General features: G+C 42.3%; 1 protein-coding gene across 4 annotated transcripts in view; it reads right to left on the bottom strand.

Annotated features, from left to right (window-relative positions):
* naaladl2 (N-acetylated alpha-linked acidic dipeptidase like 2) overlaps window positions 1–24676 on the bottom strand; it is a 663050-nt gene that overhangs the window by 3479 nt on the left and 634895 nt on the right. For all 4 annotated transcript variants that reach the window (XM_033031269.1, XM_033031267.1, XM_033031271.1 and 1 more), the window contains 2 exons: window positions 12244–12337; window positions 10711–10909 (listed from right to left, as the gene is read on the bottom strand). In XM_033031269.1, coding sequence (XP_032887160.1) covers window positions 10711–10909; window positions 12244–12337 — 293 coding nt within the window. The remainder of the gene's footprint in view (window positions 1–10710; window positions 10910–12243; window positions 12338–24676) is intronic.

Genomic DNA, 24676 nt, shown 5'->3' with positions numbered 1-24676 from the left:
GTCAAGGAACAGCAATACATTTTCAGGTCAGGATGGTGTTTAGATTGAGCAACTTCCAGGTGTTCCGTTGCTCAACTTTCTTCAGTGAGTTGCTGCACTAAATCCTGTGGATGGTACAAACTGCTGCTGCCATGTGTCAGTGGTGGAGTGAGTGAATGGTTGTGGATGGAGGGGATATCTGCTGTACTCTGGCTGCTGTGGAACGTCTTGAGTGTTGTTGATGCTGCACTCATCCGGGCAAGTGGGTTGTTGATTTGGACAAGGGGATTGAAGACTTTGTGGCCAAGTTTGCAGATGATACAAGGATAGGTGGAGGGCCGGGCAATGTAGAGGAAGTAAGGACTCTGCAGAAGGAGAGTGGGCAGAGAAGTGGCAGATGAAATTCAGAATAGCAAAGTGTGCAGAGTCGTGCATTTTGGTAATAAGAATAAAGGCACAGATTATTTTCTAAAGGGAGAGTGAATCCAGAAATCAGAGGTGCATAGGGACATTAATTTGTTAATGTTAATTTGCAAGTTGAATCGGTAGTAAGAAAGGCAAATTCAATGCTAGCATTTGTTTCGAAGGGACTGGAATACAAAAATGGAGATGTAATGCTGAGGCTCTATAAGGCGCTGGTCAGGCCACATTTGGAGTATTGTGAGCAAATTTGGGCCCCATATCTGAGGAAGGATGTGCTGGCTCTGGGGAGGGCCCAGACGAGGTTTACAAGAATGATTCCAGGAATGAGTGGGTTAGCATATGATGAGCGTTTGACAGCACTGGGCCTCTATTTGCTGAAGTTTAGATGGTTAAGGGGATTCATTGAAAACCTCATTGAAACTTACAGTAATGAAAGGCATAGATAGATGTATGTGGAAAGGATGTTTCCACTGGTGGGAGAGTCTAGGACCAGAGGTCATAGGCTCAAAATCAAAGGGCACTTTTTTAGAAAGGAGGTGAGGAGGAACTTCCTTAGGCAGAGGGTAATTAATCTGTGGAACTCATTGCCACAGAGGGCCGTGGAGGCCAAGTCAGTGAATTTTTTTAAGGCAGAGATAGACAAATTATTGATTCGAATGGGTATCATGGGTTATGGGGAGAAGGCAGGAAGATGGGATTAGGAGGCAGAGATCGGCCATGATTAAATGGCGGAGTGGACTTGACGGGCTGAATGGCCTAATTCTACTCCTATAACTTGTGAAATTGTGAAGCGGAGAATGTTCCATCACATCCCTGTGAGCTGCCATTACTGTCAACAATGCTGCTGTCAATATCTAAGCATAGTGGATTCAATTCCAGCATCCCCTTTATAAGTACAACTGTGGTGCAAGAACATTGAAATTGTTATTGTTTACTGTCTGATTATAGATTTTGGTCCTACTTGGCACTCTAGAACTGCAAAGGGTATGCATACGAGAAACGAACAACACTGTGATAAACTACTGTGGCTTACACAGTACCTCTTCAGCATGCTTCCATGCACGAATGATAAGGTCATTTTCTTTATTTTTTATCAATGAAATGCCTCAGTAATTTTATTTAATATCCATAATACGTTCTTTGGGTTTTCTCAGTTCCAGTGTCATCGAATCATAGAACTACACAGCACGGAAACAGGCCCTTAATTGACCTTGCCCATGTCAATCAAGGTGGCATACTGGGCTAGTCCCATTTGCCTGCATTTGGTCCCAGTCTTCTAAACTCTTCCAATCCCTATATCTGTCCAAATCTCTTTTCAAAATCCTAATTGTATCCGCTGCTATGGTATCCTCTGGCAGCTCATACAAGCTCAGTGAAAAAGTTGCCCCCTTGGTCCCGAATGAATCTCTGCCCTCTTACAGTAAGCCTGTGCTCTCTCGATTTAAAATCCTCTTCGCTGGGGAGAAAGAGTGGATTTCCATTAAAGGATTCACTTTATGCATAACCCTCATGATCTTGTACATCTCAATAAGGTCATTCCTCAGCCTCATAGGCTCAGCCTATCCAACCTCATCCCGTAACTCAAGCCCATAAGCCCAGGTAACATCCTGGGCAATTTCCTCTGCACCCTATCCAACTTAATGACATCCTTCCTGTTGCTGGATGACCAGAACTGCACACAGTTCTCCAAATGTGGTCTCACCAGTGATTTGTACAGCTGCATCATGATGCCCCAACTTTTGTACTCAATACTCTTCCCAATGAAGGCAAGTCCGTCAAAGGAAGACATTCCTAACTCCAGACTTGGAGATACTGTAGACTTACCACGACACACCGTCGTGTTAATGAGGTAGCAAAAGGAAACAAATACATTGTTAATTGCATGTTAATGATATTAGAACACGTCATTTTGATGAAACCTTCACAGTGACACAGAAGGGTCATGTACTGAACTTTCAAATTTGCTTAGTAAGTCGACATTCCTAAAGGAGATACAGTAGAAAGTAACATACTGTATGACTGATCAATCTTTCCTCGCCAACCGACCCATGAATTGAAAACAAATCGAATAAATAGATCCTTTCTTTATAAATCATTCACAAGCAGGTACATGCATATCTTATTCACAGAAATGCTAGCTTGTCAAGGATTCTCTTTATTACATGGTTCCACCTGTTTCATTTGCTGTCACTACCACTATGGAAATGTTTGCCATAATTTAACCCTTTCAGTAGCGTGTTTCCTATGTTCTAGTTCAACGCCTTCTTTCCTTTGATCTGGTGCTATTAAGAGGATGCCAAAGTAGTCAGACCTCTGCAAGGATCAGAGCATTGGCTGCAAATGAACAAAAGGAATGACAGATAGATGTAATGAAAGCAGAGGCGAGATTGAGTGACCCAGCAAAGCATGTTCATTCCAAAAGAACATTTTGAATTCTATTTTGGGTTCCCTCTGGGTTATAGCCCAAGCAAGTTTCCCTCAATTGATCAGTCTCCGTTTTGCAAGGGAGCGCCGTACCTGATCAGTATATCAAAAACAGAGCCCACGTTCTTCCTGCCATTGTCCCTGTACTAACTCATAACTGTGAGAACAGCACAAGGATCAGTTTCTGATTTATGCTCTTCTAACATTTCTGGTTTCCATGCAATGGAGGAAGTAAAAAATCTGCCCTCTTGATTCTGCTTTCCCATCTATAGATGCATTCTTAAATGGATTGGGGTTGTTTTCCCATGAGGGGAGGAGGACGAGTAGAAGTAAATACAATTATTGTAGGCTGAGACAAGGTAGATATTGAGAAACATTTTCATATGCTGGGGGTATCAAAAAGCAAAAGGGCATAGGGTTCAAGGTGAGAAGAAGGAGTTTTAAAGGGGATCTGAAGGAAATAATTTTTAGGCATAGAGTGGATGATATCTGGAGCCTACTGTCAGGGAAGGTGGTGGAGTCAGATATAAGCGCCACATTTAAGAAACATTTAGATATCGCAATGCATACGAGGATATGGAACTAGAAAGGCAAATGGTGTTGGGATAAATGGTCAAAATGCACAGCTTGGACATGTAGCACCCATGGGGCTTGTTTCTGTGCTGCACAACTTTCTGACTCCGTAAAGCAGTCAATGTCATTGACATATAATCAGCGAGCTCTCAACCCTGATAAATCAGGAGGTCTAAAGGGAAAGAAAATTTTGATTCTAATTAGAGGCAATTTAAATCATAGACGTACCTTTGTGATCTGGTCTTTCCTTATTGTCTGAAGGTCACCAGCTGTAAATTATATCTGATCCTCGCTGGTTACAGATGAAGAATTGCCTTATTTATAAAGCCCCAGTTGACAGATCTGGTTTAACCAAATCAATACTCGCTGTGGTACCGTGAACAAAAAGCTCCCAAAGCTTCTTTGTTTTTTACCCCACAAATGACATTATCGCTACAATGGGGACTAGTTTGGACACATTTGGAAGCTTCCTTGCATGCACACCTTTGTTGAGATATCAAGATTGATTCAAAAGCCTATTTCTTTTGACCTACAATCTATTCTTGTTTTAAAATATTATAATTTGTAAAATGCATAAAAAAATCAATTTCCCAGAAAGTAGGACTATTCATCAAAAGAGGATATTGATTCATAGAAAATGTTGCCACTTTTGCCAAATCCCACTAACAGAAGCTGTAATCAAAGCTATTTACAGCCTTATTTCACATCCCACAACGGAACAGACCAACTTGCTGATTGTTCATATAATTCCATTACTATAAAAACCTTAACAAGGTGACTTTATTTTGTGGAAAAAGATTAAACGTAATGATTTTTCATGTCTTTTGGGATATATTGTGAAATGCTTGACATACAATGAATTGCCCTGAAATGCCATTAACTACCGCAGATGAATATACTAATGATTTTACACATAAGTAGCTCCTGCAAACAGCAGTCGAATCAAAAACTATTTCATCTCTTTCTAATGGTATTGCTCCCCGTTGGATTGCAACCTTGTCGTGGTCGGGGAGCTTGTGTGTCTCAGTGACCCCTAGAGCTATGCCAGCGGGAGATTCGTCTCCTGTTAGGGTCTCCCATGCTGGGCAGGTCGAAGGGTAGAGGCGAGACGAAGAGCGATCCACTGGTCCTCCAGGTTGGAGGTTGAGCACAGGGCTAACAACCCTGTCTCGTAAAACAAATGTGTTACGGAAACAGCAACTGAAGGAATCAACACTACTGGGCGTGCCCAGAACAGACAGGAGTGGAGGATCTTCGTTACTGCCCTACATGCCAGGAGGCATAATAGGCAGTAAGTAAGTCAGTAAGTAATGGTATTGGCTACAGATTGTAAATATTGGTTAGTCAACAATGAGACCATTGCTCTTCCTTATGAAGTACAAAAGTAGAGATGCCACTCATCCAAGCTAGGACCAGAGCTTAGCGTCAACATTACACCAGTGTGTCAGCCTAGTTTCATCGGCTCATGACCTATAATCAGTGGCCCCATGGTGGCCAGATTGAAGATGATTGTGTCATCAAGTGAACCTAGTTCTTAAGGAGACACAAGGAAGTGCAGATTCTGGGACCTTGAGCCTCGTTATTATTTTTAAAAGAGCACTTGGACCTTTCTTTCAATAATTGTGGACGACAGATGGCACAATGGGCTAAGTGTTCGGCTGGCAACTGGAAGGTAGCTGGTTCGAATCCCGCTTGGAGTGCATACTGTCGTTGTGTCCTTGGGCAAGACACTTCACCCACTTTTGCCTGTGTGTGTCCTTGGGCAAGACACTTCACCCACCTTTGCCTGTGTGTGTAAATGTAATTATGTGAAGCACTTTGGGGCCAATGCAAGTTGACTAAAAATGTGCTATATAAATAAAGAAATTTAAATTTAAATTTAATGCTCACAAAGTTAAAAGAATCCTAGAATTAGCTATCTACTGTGCTTCACCATGGAATGATGGCACTTTGGAATTCATAGATTATCATCATAGCTTTGAATTATATTGATGCTGATTTATGTTGGTTACTAGGAAACCCATAAATTGGCATGAGAATTTTAAGCAACTAAACTTAACTATCGGATAAGTGGGGTGGATGGAGTCTGTAAGGTTAGATCACATGGGATACAATTGTAGGCACAATTGGCTTGGTGGAAGGATTCCAATGGTGATACTGGGTTGTTGTCATTTGGATTGGAGCCCTGTGACCTGGCGTTGTGATCATTGCTGGGTCCACTGTTGCTTGTCATCTATATTAACTATTTAGATAACAACATTGTTAATATGGCGAGCAAGTTTGCTGATTATACCAAAACTGGTGGAGCAACGGACAGTGAAGAAACTTTATCGCGATGTAGCTGAACAGGGGAAGCGGGCCAAGAAATTGCAGATGGAATTTAACTTGGATAAGTGCGACGTGTTGAATTTTGGTCAGTTAAACCTGGACAGGACTGAAACAGTAAATGCCAGAGCCCTGGAAAGTAGTGTAGGACGGAGAGACATGGGAGTACAGGTTCATAGGTCCACGAAAGAGGCAACACAGGTAGACGAGGAGTTGGAGAAGGTGTTTAGCATGGTTGCCTTCATCGGTCAGGGCACTGAGCATAGGAGTTGGGATAGACACAAAATGCTGGAGTAACTCAGTGGGACAGGCAGCATCTCCAGAGAGAAGGAATGGGTGACGTTTTGGGTCGAGATCCGTCTTCAGACTGAAGAAGGGTCTCGGCCCAAAATGTCACCCATTCCTTCTCTCCAGAGATGCTGCCTGTCCCACTGAGTTACTCCAGCATTTTGTGTCTACCTTCGATTTAAACCAGCATCTGCAGTTCTTTCTTAAACAACAGCTTAGTTTGGTTAAAACTGAAGAACAATACAGGGCTTTTCTGGGTATGTACAGCAGACAACTAAATAGGGATAAGGAGAGGCATAAATTGAGGAAAGGTGAAATAAACAAGGGCAACAATCCCGGGGGGGGGGGGGGGGGTGGGGGGGGGGTGGCTGATTCTCTTTACCATAGCTGGGCCAACACAAATGTAAGAACATTGACAAGAGACAGAAATCCTGATAAGAGCACAGATAATTTTTTAGTTACACAAAGACAGAATGGATGCTGTATCTAGTTCTGGGAATACAGTGGGTAGATGAAGAATGTGTCCTAGGAACAGCAATCATGGTATCAACACGTAGAATCATCATGGAGAAGCCCTTTAAATGCTATCAAAATGAAATTGCTATGAAAACATGGGGGGGACACATTTTCTTGGTGGCCGCATGCGCACCACACACACACGTGAGGCTTGGAGGCTTCGGCCGTGGGCCCTGTGGACGGTAACATCGGGAGCTGACGTGGTTGGTGACCAACTCCGAACTCTAGCAACAGCAGCTTCGTCCGCCCCGAATTGTGGGGCTTGAATCGGCCATTTGCGGAGCCTTTCATCGCCTGGCGCAGCTTAAAATCGGCCGGCAGGGGCTTCAACACCGGGAGCCTCGATTTCCTTGACGTGGCAGTTTGATTGCCTGATCGCGGGGCGATGGACGATTCTGCGGTTGATTTTAAGCCGCGCTGGGTGATGAAAGCCCCACAAACAGGGCGATTCAGCCCTTAGAAAGCGTCTGATACCCGCTTGAGTCTTTCAAAAACTACAATGTGATAAATAACACTTAAACAAATAAAACTGAAGCAAATAAAGGCAAACAGAACCAACCTTGGAAAGTGGGGGGGAGAGAGAGAGATAGGAAAAAAATACTAAATAACGTGAGTGACCGTGAAAGAGGGACTTACCTGCAAGCCAGCCAGGAAACCCGTTCGACCAGAGCCCTTAATGACCTGACCCGTTTAAATCCGATACCCGTTTAAATCTTTCCTATCCACCAATACATCCAATTAGTTCAAATAGTAATTGTACCTGCATCAGACAGCTTTAAGAAATTCTCCGTGAATATCTTCAGTAATACTTGAAGGTCAAAACCTAATTGGTGACACATCATGTTAATACGATGTTAATAGAGGCATTTAACAAGCGCTTAATAGTGACACCCCCACTGTCTCGTGGAAAGCGGAGAATTTAATAGATTTTTTCCCCACCAAATTTCATAATCCGGATTACAAAACATGGTGGGGGGGGGGGGGGGGGGGAAGTGGCCCACCCATCCCCACCAGGATTTCCGCCCATGGAACTGTTAGCTTCAGTGAACGGAAAGGTTCTCTGGCCCAGGAGCAAGGGAATCAAAATTAGGGGGCTAAATAAAAATGGAGCAATTCTTCAACCGCACCTATCATCTCATAATATTTTCCACCTTAAATAAGGTCAGCGGGTGAATGGGAACACTTACCTAAAAGTTACTGTAGATTGGTTATTGCATGTGAACCAATCAGAGTAGTGTAGCATCGCTAACACCACCTTACTGTACACTTCATATTAACACCCATTTTCCTACATTAGGTAGTCTTAGAAGCGGTAGTGATGGACTAACAACCTACTGTACCGCTCTACTATATGTTATGATTAAAGATGATTTTAACTTCAGACTGGTGTCAATTAAGTCATTTACAGTTACCATGCACCTCATATTCCATGGGTAACAAAGGAACAAATATTGAATTCTCCAATTTTAGGTAACCTTTAACAACACCCACCCCCATTCCCTCACCTGTACCACACCGGAACTCACACCTATTTCTCCCCTCCCCCTGCCCTACATTCCTTCCTCTGGCTTCACAATTTGCAACTCTTCAATCCTTTGACTCAATCCTTTTTTGTTCATCTCTGGCATTTGTCCAATAATCTGCCCATCCAAAACCCACCTCACGTGTATCCACCTGTCACTTGCCAGGTTTTGTCCTGTCCCTCCTTCTTCCAGCTTCAATCTCCCCCCCCCCCCCCTCCCCTCCCCCAACCATTACCAAAGAAGGGTCCCGGCCCAAAACACCACCTATCCACGTTTTCCAGGGATGCTGCCTGACCTGCTGATTTATTCCAGCACGTTGTGTCTTTATTTTGTAAACCAGCATCTGCAGTTTCTTGTCTCTCTCTACATCCAAATCACATATCATCCTCATACTAGTAATATATTGCAAATGTTTCACCCCTGATGGTTTGAAGAACTAGAAGTCCCTTCCTAAGTCAAGAACAGAAGTACGTTATGAGGACTGCAGCAGTTCACAAAAGTGATGCATCATCATCTTAAATACTAGGCTTGCTGGCGATCCCCACAACTTTGAATAAACATTACAAAAAATCCGTGACCTTTAAAGAGTAGATTTACAAATATTTGATTTGTGAAATATTACTGTAGCACTGTTGGCCCCTTGGGGATATATCTTTAACTCAGCTGGCTATTCTTTGCTATAATGAACAGTGTTCTACTCCATACATATGAGAATACACTGTACCAAAATGCCCATAATACATTTTGGACAGCTTTATCAAGATATAAAATTGTACTTTTATGAAATATTTTTCTTGAATGCATTGTGAATCAAGTAATGGCGATGAATATATGCTCCTTAGACGGAAAGCAAAGGCATGTAAGGGCAGTGATCTAGATGACCAAACGGTTAAAATGAGATCAAAACATGGACTATGTTGATCATATGATTCACGTAATTGTGCTGAATGAAGTTGAGTGTAGGAAGTAGAGGGAATAACTGAAGAATGAATTTGCACTGGCATGGTGGTGCAGCTGTAGAGTTGCTGTCATACAGCGCTTACAGCGCCGGAGACTCAGGTTCGATCCCGACTATGGGTGCTGTCTGTACAGAGTTTGTACGTTCTCCCTGTGACCTGCATGGATTTTCTCTGAGATCTTCGGTTTCCCCCCACACTCCAAAGATGTACAGGTATGTAGGTAAATTGGCTTGGTAAATGTAAAAATAATTGTCCCTAGTGTGTAGGATAGTGTTAATGTACGGGGATCACTGGTCGGTGCGGACTCGGTGGGCTGAAGGGCCTGTTTCCGTGCTGTATCTTTAAAACTAAACTAAACTAAATTTACCAGCATTGGGGTGAATCAGAGGAAGCTGTGGTCATTTTTCTCTTTCCAGCAAATGAATAAAGAAAAATGTCATCTATATTTTACCTGGCTGTGGAGGCCAAGTCAATGGATATTTTTAAGGCGGAGATTAGCAGATTCTTGATTAGTACAGATGCCAGGGGTTACGGGGCGAAGGCAGGTGAATGGGGTTGAGAGGGAAGGATAGATCAAGAGTCAAGAGAGTTTATTGTCATGTGTCCTAGATAGGACAATGAAATTCATGCTTGCTGCAGCACAACAGAATATTGTAGGCATAAATACAGATCAGATCAGTGTGACCATGTACCATAGAATATATATATACACACATAAAAAAACGGATAAAGTGCAATAGGCTGGTATAGTTCAGAGTTTGTTTGAAGTTGTGTTTAATAGTCTGATGGCTGTGGGGAAGTAGCTGTTCCTGAACCTGGATGTTGCAGATTTCAGGCTCCTGTACCTTCTACTTGATGGCAGCAGAGAGATGAGTGAGTGGCCAGAATGGTGTGGGTCCTTGATGATGCTGGCGGGGCGGGTGTTTGCAACCTTCACGTGGTCCGCCCTGTTTCAACGAATGCAATCAACCTGACGTGCACAATCAAAATAGAACAAGTTGTCCCACAACTTTAGGCTATGCACGCCATACGCAAGAAGAACAAGAATGATGCTGGCAGCCTTTTTGAGGCAGCGCCTGCGATAGATCCCCTCGATGGTAGGGAGGTCAGAGCCGATGATGGACTGGGCAACGTTTACAACCTTTTGCAGCCTTTTCCGCTCCTGGAAGCTCAGGTTGCCGTACCAAGCCGTGATGCAACCGGTCAGCATGCTCTCTACTGTGGACCTGTAGAAGTTCGAGAGAATCCTCCTTGACAAACCGACTCTCCATAATCTTCTCAGGAAGTAGAGGCGCTGATGTGCTTTCTTTATGATAGCATTTTTGAACAGCCACAAATGGATTGCAGACACTCGATGGGCCGAATGTCCTAATTCTGCTCCTAGAACTTATGGACCGAGGGGAAGGAGGATGGATGTAGCAGTATCAATAACCAGAATATTTTTTTGTTTGTATCTTCAGACTTCTAAGATATGTTAATTATGGTTGCTTTAGATTCCAAGATGTGAGGTGTTTATGTTCCCTACAAAATATTAAAATTGAGCTTCTGAATGAAGTATTAAATTTTTGATTTAAACATCAGGTAAGGTACAAATATTATATGTCATTATTTCTCAAGAGACATTAATATTTCTCTTTCAAAATTACTTCATATTTAAAAGTATTTGAATGATAAATATGACAACAAGATTTTTTCTGTACCTATAATAACCCGGAGGAGCCTGTTCAACGAGGAAGATTTTCTCCACATGTTGCAGCACGTCATTCAACATTCTCAGATGCGCAGGGTCTTGTTCTTTTGGATTATTAGCTGGTCGCATTTCATCTGACTGAAAAAGTTGTGCAGTTTCCCTCAGTGCGTTGGCGAGTGTCAGAATTTGATCAGTAGCGACACTTTTATCTTAAAAAAAGTACAGTATATAATGAAGAAATGCACTGAAGTAGCATCAAAGAGAAATACATACAAACAAATAGTCTTACAGTCTTAAAGCGTGGAGACAGGCCCTTTGACCTAGCTTGCCCACACCGGCCAACATGTCCCGTCTACACTAGTCCCACCTGCCTACATTTGGCCCATATCCCTCTGAACCTGTCCTATCCAGTACCTGTATAAATGTTTCTTACATGTTGCAATTGTACGTGCCTCAACTACCTCCTGGGTCAGCTCGTTTCATACATCCACTGCCCTTTGTGTGATAAATATCCTAGACTCAGGAACAGCTTCTTCCCTTCTGTTTTCTGGCTTCTGAACGGTCCTTCCACAAGCTAGGGTGCTGTCCGATTCGTCTCCATCCCATGGTGAACATTGGATTTTGAATATGGAACATAGCTGAGAACTATATTCTGCGATCTGTATCTTCCCCTTTGCTCTACTTGAATTTGATTAATTACATTTATGTATAATAATATATCTGATCTGTGGATAGTCTGGAAAACAAAGCTTTTCACTGGACCTCGGTGCACGTGACAATATTGAACCTAAACCTAAACCTAAACAATCTGCCAGGATGCTGCCTGGATGAGGGACTATTAGCTACAAGGAGAGGTTGGATAAACATCTCTCTGGGGAGCCAGACTTTGAGGGGTGACCTGATAGACATATAAAATTATGAGAGGCACAGATAGAGCAGACACTCAGAACATTTTTCACAGGTCAAAAATGTGTAAGACTAGAGAGCATGGCTTTAAGATAATGGGGGCAATGTTTAAAGAATATTTTATATAGAGGGTGGTTGGTGCCTGGAATGTGATGCCAGGGGTGGTGTGGAGGCAGATGCGATGTGGCATTTAAGAGGCTTTTAGATAGGCCCATGGGCACCTGGATGGGAATGGATGGACCTGGATCATGTGCAAATTGATGAGATTAGTTTATCCTGGAAGCATGTTCAACACGGACATTATGCACTGAAGGGCCTGTTTTAGTGCTGTATTTTCAATGTTCTATGATCTTTCATAATATTATATCAAGGTCTTTGTAAAAAATGGATGATTATTATGCACAGAAAAGATGGTTAAGCACAAAAATAGCTGCATGATATGAATATGTATCACAAGAGCAATTATTTAGATGATATCAATCAATTCTAATGTCAGAATGTGAGGTATGCAGGGCTTTGGAAAGCCTGGTCATCTATGATTTGTGGTTAGAAAGAAATGAACTTGAATGTACAATATTCTCTTCAAATTTAAATGAATAATATTTCAAGAGTTCAATTACTAATGTAGTCACATTACCTGTGAGCTGTTCTTGAACCTCCAGGGCTACATCCAAAACACTGAAAGGTAGAACTGGATCATTGGCTATGTGCAGAATCATTTCAGCTGTCAACTGTAATAAACAAGAGGTGCAGTACTTAAGTACTTTTCTTTACTTAAGCAGAAAATCATTCTATTGTGCACAGCAAAGTCGAAGCATAAATATCTTAAACAGAATAATAACACTACCTCTCTGCTCATTCCACCTCCATTAATAAACAGCTACAGAAAATCAACACACCCATTTTTTTCTTGCTCATAAAACCTTAAGGGCCTGTCCCACTTACACAACTTTTTCGGCGACTTGCCGGCACCCGTCATAGTCGCAGCAGGTGGCCGAAAATTTTCAACGTTGAAAATCCAGCGGCGACCAGAAAAAGGTACGACTCTTTGAGCGACTACTCACGACCATATGGGCGTCACCCCGCGACATGACGCCTGTATGGTCGTGAGTAGTCGCCCAAAGAGTCGCACCTTTTTCTGGTCGCCACTGGATTTTCAACATGTTGAACATTTTCGGCCACCTGCTGTGACTATGACGGGTGCCGGCAAGTCGCCGAAAAAATCACGTAAGTGGGACAGGCCCTTTAGTGTGACTTTTTCCAATAAAAGTTAAAATACACTCTTCACAGAGTGATAGCATTGAAACAACAACCACCTCACATCCACCCTCACCAAAGTAATTAGATGGCTACTGAATAATTCAAAACAATGGGATTTTGAGAGTACGAGCTAAACTGTGAATCACTGATACAAGTGTCACGTTTCAATGCCACTTGAATTAATTTCAGAATTAAACATGCATAAATCTAAGTAGAGCTATATTTACATCAAAACGATAAATGTCCAGCAATGATGATTTACATGAATTCAGTTGCTAGTATTTCCTCTATCGTTTAACTATAGATGTAAAACTAAGCTTTGTGCTTGGAACTCTCCAAATCAGATATGTTTGCCTGAAGCAGTAATGACAATTCTTCCTGCAGGCATACAGCTGACATCACCAAGTCCAGAGGCATAAGTTAACCATGCCACAGATATTGGTGGTGTCAGAAATACTGTCACGGGTTCAGCAGGTACTGTTCTTTCGTGTGTTCGGCAGAATCAAGAGAAAAATGGTTGGTGCAGGCAGTAGCACTGAGGCAGAGAAGTAGCACGATCTTATTAAATGGCAGAACAGATGCAAGGGGCCAAATGGCTCGTTCAATAGACAATAGACAATAGGTGCAGGAGCAGGCCATTAGGCCTCTTGAGCCAGCACTGCCATTCACTGTGATCATGGTTGATCATCCACAATCAGTACCCCGTTCCTGCCTTCTCCCCATATCCCCTGACTCTGCTATCTTTAAGAGCTCTATCTAACTCTCTCTTGAAAGCATCCAGAGAATTGGCCTCTGCTGCCTTCTAGGGCAGAGAATTCCACAGACTCACAACCTGAAAGATAGCGGAGTCAGGGGAAATGGGGAGAAGGCAGCAACGGGGTGCTGATTAGGGATGATCAGCCATGATCACATTGAATGGCGGTGCTGTCTCGAAGGGCTGAATGGCCTACTCCTGCACCTATTGTCTAAGTTTTGAAATAGATTTGTGAGATCTTTACAGCCATAAAAATCACTTCTTGTGGGTATTTTTCACCACCCTGATGGTAATCCAACAGATCAGATCTTCAACCCATTTTAGAACCAGTCCAGTTTTCATTCTGTGGATTTCAAGGGGTTATCAGCTTCAACGGGTTATCAGGCTGTGAAGAGATTTATCTTGCCATTTCTACAAGACATTCAGCAGTGTATTTTCTGTTGGTAGCACCGATGGTCTGTTTTTTTTTTGTTTAGATGAACAGGTGGCAATGTATGACTGGTGCTCATAAACCTGTCTATTCACTGCTTGGTAATCAGTACCACTCGGCAGGTTATATTACTTAAATTACAAACGGACTATTCTGCAGTGTTGATGACCGAAACACGGCTAGAAAAGACAGGGGTGAAAAAATTAAAACCAGCTGTGGGGTTTCTGAAGTGATTCAATGTGACAACAGCTATTCGTGCTCTTGTCCTGCTATCAGTCAGATCAATCTATATTCCTGAGCAATGTGTTTACATAAAGGAAAAGTAAAGCTAGATCTCCGGGAATAGCTGGAAATACAGCAAATTGATCTTTTGTGTCCAAAGGAAGGCTGCTTTAAGCATTCTCTAACAGTTTAAATGTATATATTTCTTTTTGCAATTATAAAAAATAATCAAATTTTTTTTTTAAACGTTGTATTGATTCTAGTCATTTTTGACCGTTCATTGCATAGCTAAAAACATTCAAATAGTTCCACAGCGTTCACTGTTAGTTCAGTTTGGAGTGGCTTTTGAGTATCAAAGCATTTCTGAGGAACGGCTGGTTTAAGCTTTACGCCTTATTGCTGCCAGCGAATTCTGGATGAAATAAGAGAAAAGATTGCTGCTGTTTGCAAATTTAACACATTGCATGCATCAAACGCACTGTACTGGAGGTTGAAAGAGCCCACCAAACACAGTTAAACCGAAACGTCACCCATCTATGTTCTCCAGGGACGCTGCGTGACCCGTTGAGTAACTCCAGCATTTTGTGTCTTTCCTTGGTTACACCAGCACCTGCGGTTCCTTATTTCCACAAACCACTTCATTCTAGCACAACTGTTGTTTTATCAAGATTAATTAATTGTACAAGTAGTTTTCCTTTGCTTCAGACCAAATTCCTTCGCTCCATAGATGCTGCCTCACCCGCTGAGTTTCTCCAGCATTTTTATCTACCTTAAATCTTTAGATCGAGTCAGCATTATGCTGTAAGTACAACTGTGAGCTGGAAATATTCTGGGAAGGGAAATTTTTGGAATACTTATTCGAACATGATTCGTCACCTTATCATAATCTCTTTAATTTATTTTTCAAATTGGATACGAGTCTTAGGTCCACACTTAATGATGCAGTTCAAAGCTAATGCTCTCACAGTTTAATTATCCGTATTTTGATTCATGCAGGCATGGTGAATGAGAAGCTTACCAGCCCTTGGATTGTATGTGTCAAGATGCATACGGAACTACGTAATCTTGTCCATTAGAAGATACTTTTCAATTAATTTGCTTCTCGGAGCAGTTGAACAAATTTATATCATAACCAATCTTGATGTAAAGGATACGTTTTATAAAGGTGCATTAGGTTAAACAGAATTTTGGAGCAGAACTCATAAAAATGGAAAAGAAATCATACTCTAGATTTTGCTGGAGTAATGACAGCAAAACCACTTGTATTCTTCATCATTACTCTGTGAAACGGATAACAAGACTGTACCTGTAACTCACTGCACTTATACATGACAATCAAAATGGAACTGATCCAGTGAGTCGCAAATACACTTACGCTTGTTCATAATAATTACTTTTGCAAAGAAGGCAAGCATGGTATCACACTCAAGTCTTTTTCAATACAGGATGAGATTTTTCTTTTCCTTCCTAGCATCACAAGGAGGGTTTTTATTGGCCTGAGAGCAAATCCCTGGAGAAGATGTGTACTGCAGTTGTCAGAGCTCAGATGACCAGAGAAAATGACTCTGCCCGTTGATAACGAGGCAACCACTTGTGAACGGCCAGCCAGAGTAGGCCCAATATATCACAGTAAGTGAAATCTAAGCACAGAAAACACTCAAGCAAAAAGACAGAGAGAATAATGCATGAAAAAATGATTTTGCTGCACAATGTTTTTTTTAATGATTTTAAAACATATCAATGATTTTTGGAAATATATTTTTAAGTCTGTGATTATTCATTCATACTTAATTACACTTTTTTTCCAATTTCAAATGTCATACTACATCCTAAAGTCCATTTAGTTTCTACCTTGAATCATGATTAATGATGGGTGATAGTATTTGGATGGGTGCGCTGAAATAGACAGATAGAAGATTTGTGCTTCTGGGATAAGCTATAGTCCTAGTTGACATTTATTTCAGTATTCATGTCAAACATCATCACTTTATCTCTCAAAGTTACACTTCTTGTTACTATTGTTTGTATTTCAAATATCACCAACAATTTGTCATGGACCAACCACATCGAAGCTACGGCCAAGTACGCACCCCAACACTTCGACTTCCTCAGGAGACTAATGCCCCTGTCCCACTTAGGAAACCTGAACGGAAACCTCTGGAGACTTTGCGCCCCGCCCAAGGTTTCCGTGAGGTTCCCGGAGGTTTTTGTCAGTCTCCCTACCTGCTTCCACTACCTGCAACCTCCGGCAACCACCTGCAACCTCCGGGAACCGCACGGAAACTTTGGGTGGGGTGCAAAGTCTCCAGAGGTTTCCGTTCAGGTTTCCTAAGTGGGACAGGGGCATAAGGAAGTTCAGCATGTGTCCACTATCTCCTACCAACCTCTACAGATACACCTTAGAAAGCATGCTCTCAGGTTGCATCACAGTCTGGGAACAGCTCTGCCCAAGGTCACAAGAAATTGCAGTGTTGTGGATGCTGCCCAGTCCATCATGCAGACTAACCTCCCCACCATACTCTCCGTCTGCACTTCACGCTGCCTCGGGAATCCAGCCAACATATTCAAAGTCTTTTTGCACCCCAGTTATTCCTTTTTTCCCCCTCTTCTGCCGGGCAGTAGATACTTTTGCTTGAAAGCACGAATCACCAGATTCACAGCTACCTTCCCTGAATGGTCCTCCAAATTCTGCTCTCTAGAGTAGCTCCAATACAACTAATGTTTCATGTTCTCATATCCCATTGTGTTTTGCAGGTGAGGAAAATAATGTTCCCAGTATATATACACCACTGTTCTTTAAGGGAGTTTGCTGAGTTTTTCTGAACAGGGACGGAACAATTAAACTAATCTCTGAACTGAACTAAACTAAAAAAGTAAACTAACAACATTAACAAGTTACCTTGCCACTGGTATCAAGGTGTCAAGGCTTAGTGACAATCTTACTTATGAACAAAACATTACCAGCTTAGCTTTTTGAAAAATTTGATGTGCTGCTTGAACACCATTTATAGAACGATCGATAACAAGGAGATATAGAATTAAGTTAAATGGTAAAAGAATTACATTAATATTTTAACCCATTAGTGAATGGGAAGGCTGGAACTCAGTGTTCAAAAGGCTGGCAAAGGCACAAACACATCGCATTCAGAAGGCTAAGAGTGTTTCATTGTCATGTGTAACGAAAACAGAACAATGAAATTCAGTCTGAAGAAGGGTCTCGACCCGAAACGTCACCCATTCCTTCTCTCCAGAGAGGCTGCATGTCCCGCTGAGGTACTCCAGCATTTTGTGTCTACCTTCGATTTAACCAGCATCAGCAATTCTTTCCCACACAATGAAATTCTTACTTGCAGTAGCCTAACAGGTTTGTACGCTCATAGATAACATAATAAACAATAAAAAGTACAATAAATTAAAAAAAAAACCAATTAGTGCAAAACAAAAGCACAACGTTCCTCCTGCCACCTGGACAGTTCATAGTTTGTCATTCAGATGATGTTTTTTAGTGTTCATGAGCCTGATGATTTTTGGGAAGCAGCTATTCCTGAACCTGGAGGTCATGATTTTTAGGCTCCTCGACCTTCTTCCTGATGGTAGGGGTGGAATGAGAGCATGGGCAGGATGGCGTGGGTCTTTGACAATGCTGGCTGACTTTTTGAGGCAGCGCTTCCAATAGATCTAATCTGTAGAATGCTGCTCCAGACATGCTTGAGTGAGCAGTCCGAGCTGCAGGCGACAAAGACACAGGCCAGCGCTGAGGAGTAGGATTGGGCTTGACAGCTTTCTCAACCAGAATAAATAGTAAGATTAAACGAGAACTTACCAGTTCGAAGTTTGATCGTTATTTTATGAGGAGTACGTTGAGGGAATACGTGAAGAACCCCGCCAGGACGCATGCGTGTCATTCTTCAAAGCAGCGGTGTGAAATCACAGATAACTGTAATGACTTAAACATAGTAAGATTAGAGAAGAAATACCAGTTGAGTATATGATCATGGGTGGGAGCGGAGGGCACGTATTCCCTCAACGTACTCCTCATAAAATAACGATCAAACTTCGAACTGGTAAGTTCTCGTTTAATCTTACTATTTTACTTCGGAGTCACGTGAGTGACTACGTGAAGATTTCAAAGCTCTGTGATTTCATGCCGTGGAAACGAGTCCATGCATCACATCTGCCTTAATGACTGTAGGAGGAATTGTGTCAACATATTTTAGACATGAATCCGATATTGAAATCCATGAATTGATTAACACAAATTATAGCCTCTATTTATGGGGTAATTAAATTACAGAACTTAAATTGTTTCTGCAAATGTTCCAGGTTTAATGACTGGTTTATGATAAAATAGTTGGAATGTTTTTCCCCTGACCATCCTGCTGCCTTGAGGATTTGGTCCATTGGTACATCCAACTGCATAGCTGCCGATGTAGCTGCAGCCCTGGTGGAATGAGATTTTAAAATATTAGTATCCATCCCAGCCTGTATTAGAACCTGTTTCAACCATCTTGAGATGGTCTGGACCGTCACTCTTTTGTGTGGTTGCTTGTGGCTGACTAAAAGTGCCTTCTCATTGCCTCTGATGATTTTCGTGTTCTCCATGTATAACGACAAATGTCTTACTATACAGAGACGATCATCTGTTGGGTAAGACCTAAATTCTATATTGAGGCCTGCTGATCCCTGTCTGTTCTGCTTTACTAATTCATAAATATGAAACATAATATTTTCAGATGAAGAAGTCATGTTGTCCAGTCTTAATTTATGTAATGACTGTACCCTTTGTGCCGTGACCAATGCCATTAGCATGACTGTTTTTAATGTCAGTCTATGTAGGGACAGAGCTGTTGCTGGAGACCAATTCCTGAGCATCTTCAGGACAATACTCACATCCCATATTTGGGAGTACCTGGTTCTTGAGGGATTGGTATTAAAAATTCCCCTCATAAGTTTTGTTACCAGTGGGTGAGTCCCAGCTGAGTGACGCTCTGTTCCTTGCCATAGATAAGTTGATAGGGCACTTCTGGTGCAGTTGATGGCACTATAACTGAGCCCCTCATCATAATGGAGGCCTGCCAGGTATTCCAGAACAGACGGGATGTTCATATCTCTGTAGGTGATGCTGTTTTTGTGACAATACATCTCCCACTTCCTGATATAGACCAGATACTGTTTTTTGGTGGACTGTCTGTGGTTCGCCGAAATCATGTTCACTGTTCGGTCCGTCAGTCCCAGCTGTAGTAGTGGTATTTTTAAACTCTACAAATTAATAAATTCAAATAGTTATGGCATGGGTGGCTATCCCTTGTTACGGGATGAACCAATAAGTCTGGTCTATTCGGGATGGTGATACATGGTTCTAATACCATGTTCAGTATCACTGGGAACCATGGTTGAGTAGGCCAATCGGGTACTACCAAAATACCAGACGCAGAGTCTTGCTGTATTTTCCTTAATACCCGACTGATGAGGCAGAAAGGAGGGAATGCATAAATAAACAATTTCCCCCCCCAATGCACCGAAAATGCATCTGTCGCCGCTGCCCCAGGGTCTGGTTCCCACGAAACATAGTTTGATAACTGGTGATTAAGCCTGGATGCGAATAGATCGATATCTGGTGTTCCATATCGTGCTGTAATATCAGCAAATACTTTTTATTCAACATCCATTCGGTGTTTTAATTAAATTTGCGTGACCTGGTGTCTGCCACTAAATTTAGTTTACCTGGTAGGTAAGTAGCTGATATCCAAATATCTCTCTGGATACACCACTGCCAAATTGTATTAGCCAGATTGTCACATGATGTCGATTTGTTTCCACCCATGTGGTTGATATATGCTACCACGGTGGTATTGTCAATCTGTAGTCTAACATGCTGGTGATATGACCCAGTACAATATGACTTTAGGCCATAGAATGCACCCAACATTTCCAGGTAGTTTATGCCCAGTGTAAGTAATAATGATGCCTCCTGAGCAGTCCATCTACCTCCACAGCTTGAGATGGAATTGGTGGCACCCCAACCAAGTGCACTGGCATCAGTTTGTAGCACCATAGAAGGGTTGCTGATAATGATTGGATTGAAACAAAGCCAAATGTTATCTATCCACCATTAGTTCCATTATAGGTTTGATTGGTAGCTTCATTGGTCTGTCAAAATGACCAGCATTGATTTTGAGTGCTTGTATTTTTGCTCTCTGTAAATTTTGGTAATGTAAAGGCCCAAATTGTGTGGCTGGAAAAGCAGCCACCATTTTGCCAATTACTTTTGCTACCAATCTGATGGACGGTTACTGATGTCAATTAGGTTATTGCAAGCCTCTATTAAGTCTATAGCCTTTCCCTTTGGCAAAGTCACCGACATGTGAACTGAGTCAATGGTGAACCCCAAATAGTCCATAGTAGTGGAAGGCGTTAATTTAGATTTAACTGGATGGATAATAAACCCCAGTTTTTCAAATAACCGTTTTGTGGCTGTTACAGTTTGTTTGGCCAATTCCAAAGTTTTGCCCACAATAAGTATGTCATCTAGATATGCCATGACCATGTGTTTTCGTTTCCGTAGAAATGCTAGGGCTGGTTTCAAAATTTTAGTGAACAGCCTAGGGGCTGATGTTAACCCATTTGGCAGGGCTCTATACTGCCAACGCTGTCCCATCCAGTTGAATTTTAAGTAACATCTGTGGTCATCTCGTATAGGCACTGAATAGTAAGCATTTTTTAATCAATGCTAGCCATGAAGTAACCTTTGGAAATCAATTGTTTAGCAGTAACAAAAGTTTCCATTTTAAAATGAATATATTGTACAAATGTATTCAATTTGGTCAGATCTATGATGATGCGACAACTACCATCTTTTTTGTTTTTGGTAAAGATATTGGACACGAATTCTAGCGGTTCGTGTTGGGATTTTTCAATTACCCCTTTTGCGTAAGGCCGCTCCAGTTCAGCATGCGCTTCTGATTTTTCTTTACCGGAAAGTACGAACATTCGGTTCGGTATATGTTGAACTGGAGGGCTGTACTTGTGTATAATTCTATTGTATATCCCTGGGTACTGCTTAAAATATAAGTATCGGTAGTTAACATACTCCATGCATCCAGAAAGGAGAGTAATCTCCCCCCAACCTCCATGCTCCCTGCAATTTGTAGGGAACCAGACCTACCTACCTCCATAGTTACCAGTGGCAGGTTTACTTCTTTTTGTAAATCCTTCGTTGATGTTGAGGCGTCGGTGTCTGGGTTTGTGGTTTGGTTGATGTTGGAGGTTTGCGTATATCTTCCAAGAAGGCCGGTCTGGGCCATGGCCTAAGAAAGACTCATGTTTGGTGTACCGGACCTTCGCGCTTTCACCAGTTGGTCTTGTTCTACTGGTGGGTGCGTAAGGGTGCTGTCTATGGCCGTGTGTTGCAAAGCAGTGCCAGTGCACCCTGTTGGTCCTGCGACATGTCCTTCTCATCCACTGTGCGGGTGAAAGCTGTTATCCCCGCTGTTTAGGAGTTTCCATATACAATTATTTACTACAGGAACATTCAGGGATATACAGTTACCCGGTGTCAGGTGTCCTCCAGGTTTTGGCCAGTCTAGTCTGGCTGTATGAAGTTGGACACCATGTCCAGTAGATTTTCACGTTCCTGCACCCCCTGCACACTTGATTTCTGTTCTGCAAACCCCTCTTCAGGATCAGCCCAGAACTGACCCCCAGTACTCCCCTCTGATGAGGGAGAAGCACTGTGCAGTCCTACAAGAGGTGCTGCTGTGGGTTTTACATAGAGCCCACAGTGACTCGACTCCATCTCCCGGAGCCTGTCACGTTGGAGCAAATGCTCCACACACCGCTCCATCCGGCTCCAGCGCTCACGGTCGCTGGCCGCCCGCAGCTGCTCAAAGTCGGACTCATCTGAGTCCACGACTTTGATGGTTTTTTATTTTGCCTTACCGCCCGGCCGCGGAGTGGATCTGGCCGGTGCGGAGGCGACATCGGGCACAGCTGATCCCATTATAGGTGATTCAAGTGCCGCTGGCCGCTGCTGGCCCACCAGCTTTGTCGCAGCCCTCGTTGGTTTCTCCACCTGTAATCAGCATGGGAAAACACAAAAAGACCGCAGAGTACTCTTACCTGCAGGTCCTGGTTTAAATTGTCGCTACGGGGGAACGTCGTTCCACCCCGCCTCCTGCCGTTTTCGACTTGTCAAAGTCGACGACCCCATTCTGAATAGTCTCCCGCCTGGCCGTGGTGTTCTGGCCGGCGCGGGACCAAAAGTCGGCACAGCTGATCCCACTTACGGGGCTTGTGCCTTCAGCTGCTGCTGGCTCCCGCAACTTCGCGGTCCTCCCCAGCCAGCTTTACTCGCAGCACTTGTGGACACTATTTTGTCCAGCTTCCCCCCCTGTGTAAAAACAGCGCGGGGACAAAAACTACCGCAGAGTAAATCACTTACCTGCAGGTCGCGGTTTCAAACTTACCGCTGCGGGGGAACGCTCCACCCCGCCTGTCGTTTCGCAAGCGTGAAAGCGATATGACACGCATGCGTCCTGGCGGGGTTCTTCACGTAGTCACTCACGTGACTCCGAAGTAAAATGCTATGTGTTGCTGGACACATTTAGCACAAGCCAGGGACAAAATTAACATAGAAAACATAGAAAAATAGGTGCGGAAGTAGGCCATTCAGCCCTTCGAGCCTAAACATTCTAAAACAAAAGTTTAAGAAAAATTGAACTTTAACTTGATTATATTATTTAGTATTTTTGATAGTTCAAATGTCCGAAAGATGTCCGTAGAGAAGCCCAATGCAAATGCCATAACATATAACCATAATGAATAGGTGCTTTCTGATCACTATACTGGATACAGTAACTGCACAACTCTTCCACACCTTGTCATAATTTAATTCCAAGTGCAATATGCACAGACGATGGAGGTATTTCATACTAGCCATGAAGGAGTATTGCATGAACATAATTTAAGCTACATTACAAAGAGTTATTTTAAGTTCAACCATTTTCAGGGCTATAAATTGTATCTGCATGTGTCAGCACTGAATAACAGTTCTTCAGAAGCTTATAATTTTGTGTTAAAACATGAAGCCTGAATTTTCAATCACAATCTAATTTAGCAATACATTGCAAATAAATAAATTTGAGCGATCTTATTGCTCTGTCATACTTATTAGCACTTTGTTTATTTAAGTTCTTTTTCAAACGCAGTACCATTGGTGATTTTCTTCCACTATCTAATAACCGGTAATAATATTGCTGTGAAAAATAAAGTTCCGTTATAATGAACAGAGGTTTTATTTGCAGTTTCTAAGCACCAAGTTAATTGTAATTCAGTAGATTTATGCACACTGCAGTAAAATGTTGCCTCTGAACATAGTTCAGATGTAAATGTGCTGCCAAGGCAAGGAAAGATATTCACGGTGAAAAAGACTGCATCAATAAATTTACCCCTGATTTTGCGTGTACGCACCCGTGCAAACACGTGTGCGTGTGACGCGTGCTAATGGTGGTTGAGCGAGCAAGGTTTATTTTCAAAATTGTAATTTACATCAACCTATTCGCATTTTTCATTGCATAAACTGCGAGGTGAGATGCTCAGGAATGGTTCGAATGGACTTTAAAACTACCAATCCATTTTATAGCCGTCATTTTGAGGATGGCAGTAATTGGAAGAATCTGAATGGGATCAACTATACCGGCAGGTCACAGCGTAATTGTGCAGAGTATCTCACTTATGATGTGTTGGTCCATAACATGTAATAAAAGTAACTATAAAGTTATTAGACCTGACCATAATTAATATGAAAGCACTTACAGCAATTTTAGAGAAAGCCAGATACAAATTAATAGAATAGGTCGTTGTTCAACGTGAGCCATTCTGATGCTTGGTTTGTGAAGAGGCTTCAGCCTGCCTGGCTCACCATTGAATAGCATGCTGTTATTACACGTGCATTAAATATGCCTGGTGAAAATCTTCAAACTTCACAGAATAGGTTTGTAAGGCTGGTTTGGAGCCATTTAAGATTTCAGGAAGAGCTCTGATGTTTTTAATCAAAGTGCCAATTGTTAATGTGTAGGAAGGAACTGCAGATGCTGGTTTACACCGAAGATAGACACAAAATGCTGGAGTAACTCACTGGGTCAGGCAGCATCTCTGGAGAAAAGAAATAGGTGACATCTCGGGTGGATATCCTTCATTAGACAGAGTAATCTGTACAGTCTGATGAAGGGTCTCGACTCGAAACGTCACCTATTCATGTTCTCCAGAGATGCTGCCTGACCCGCTGACTTACTCCAGCATTTTGTGCCAATTATTGATTATGTTTACGGAATATCTCTGGCTCTGAAATTATTTTACTTTTAAGGCTGTCGTTCTTTTTTCTCACTGCTGCCATTGGAAAAAAAG

The sequence above is a fragment of the Amblyraja radiata genome, chromosome 13, assembly GCF_010909765.2.
Source record: "Amblyraja radiata isolate CabotCenter1 chromosome 13, sAmbRad1.1.pri, whole genome shotgun sequence".
Classification (NCBI taxonomy): domain Eukaryota; kingdom Metazoa; phylum Chordata; class Chondrichthyes; order Rajiformes; family Rajidae; genus Amblyraja; species Amblyraja radiata.
The sequence above is the reverse complement of the archived record's forward strand: the minus strand, read 5'-3'. Positions and strand labels throughout refer to the sequence as shown.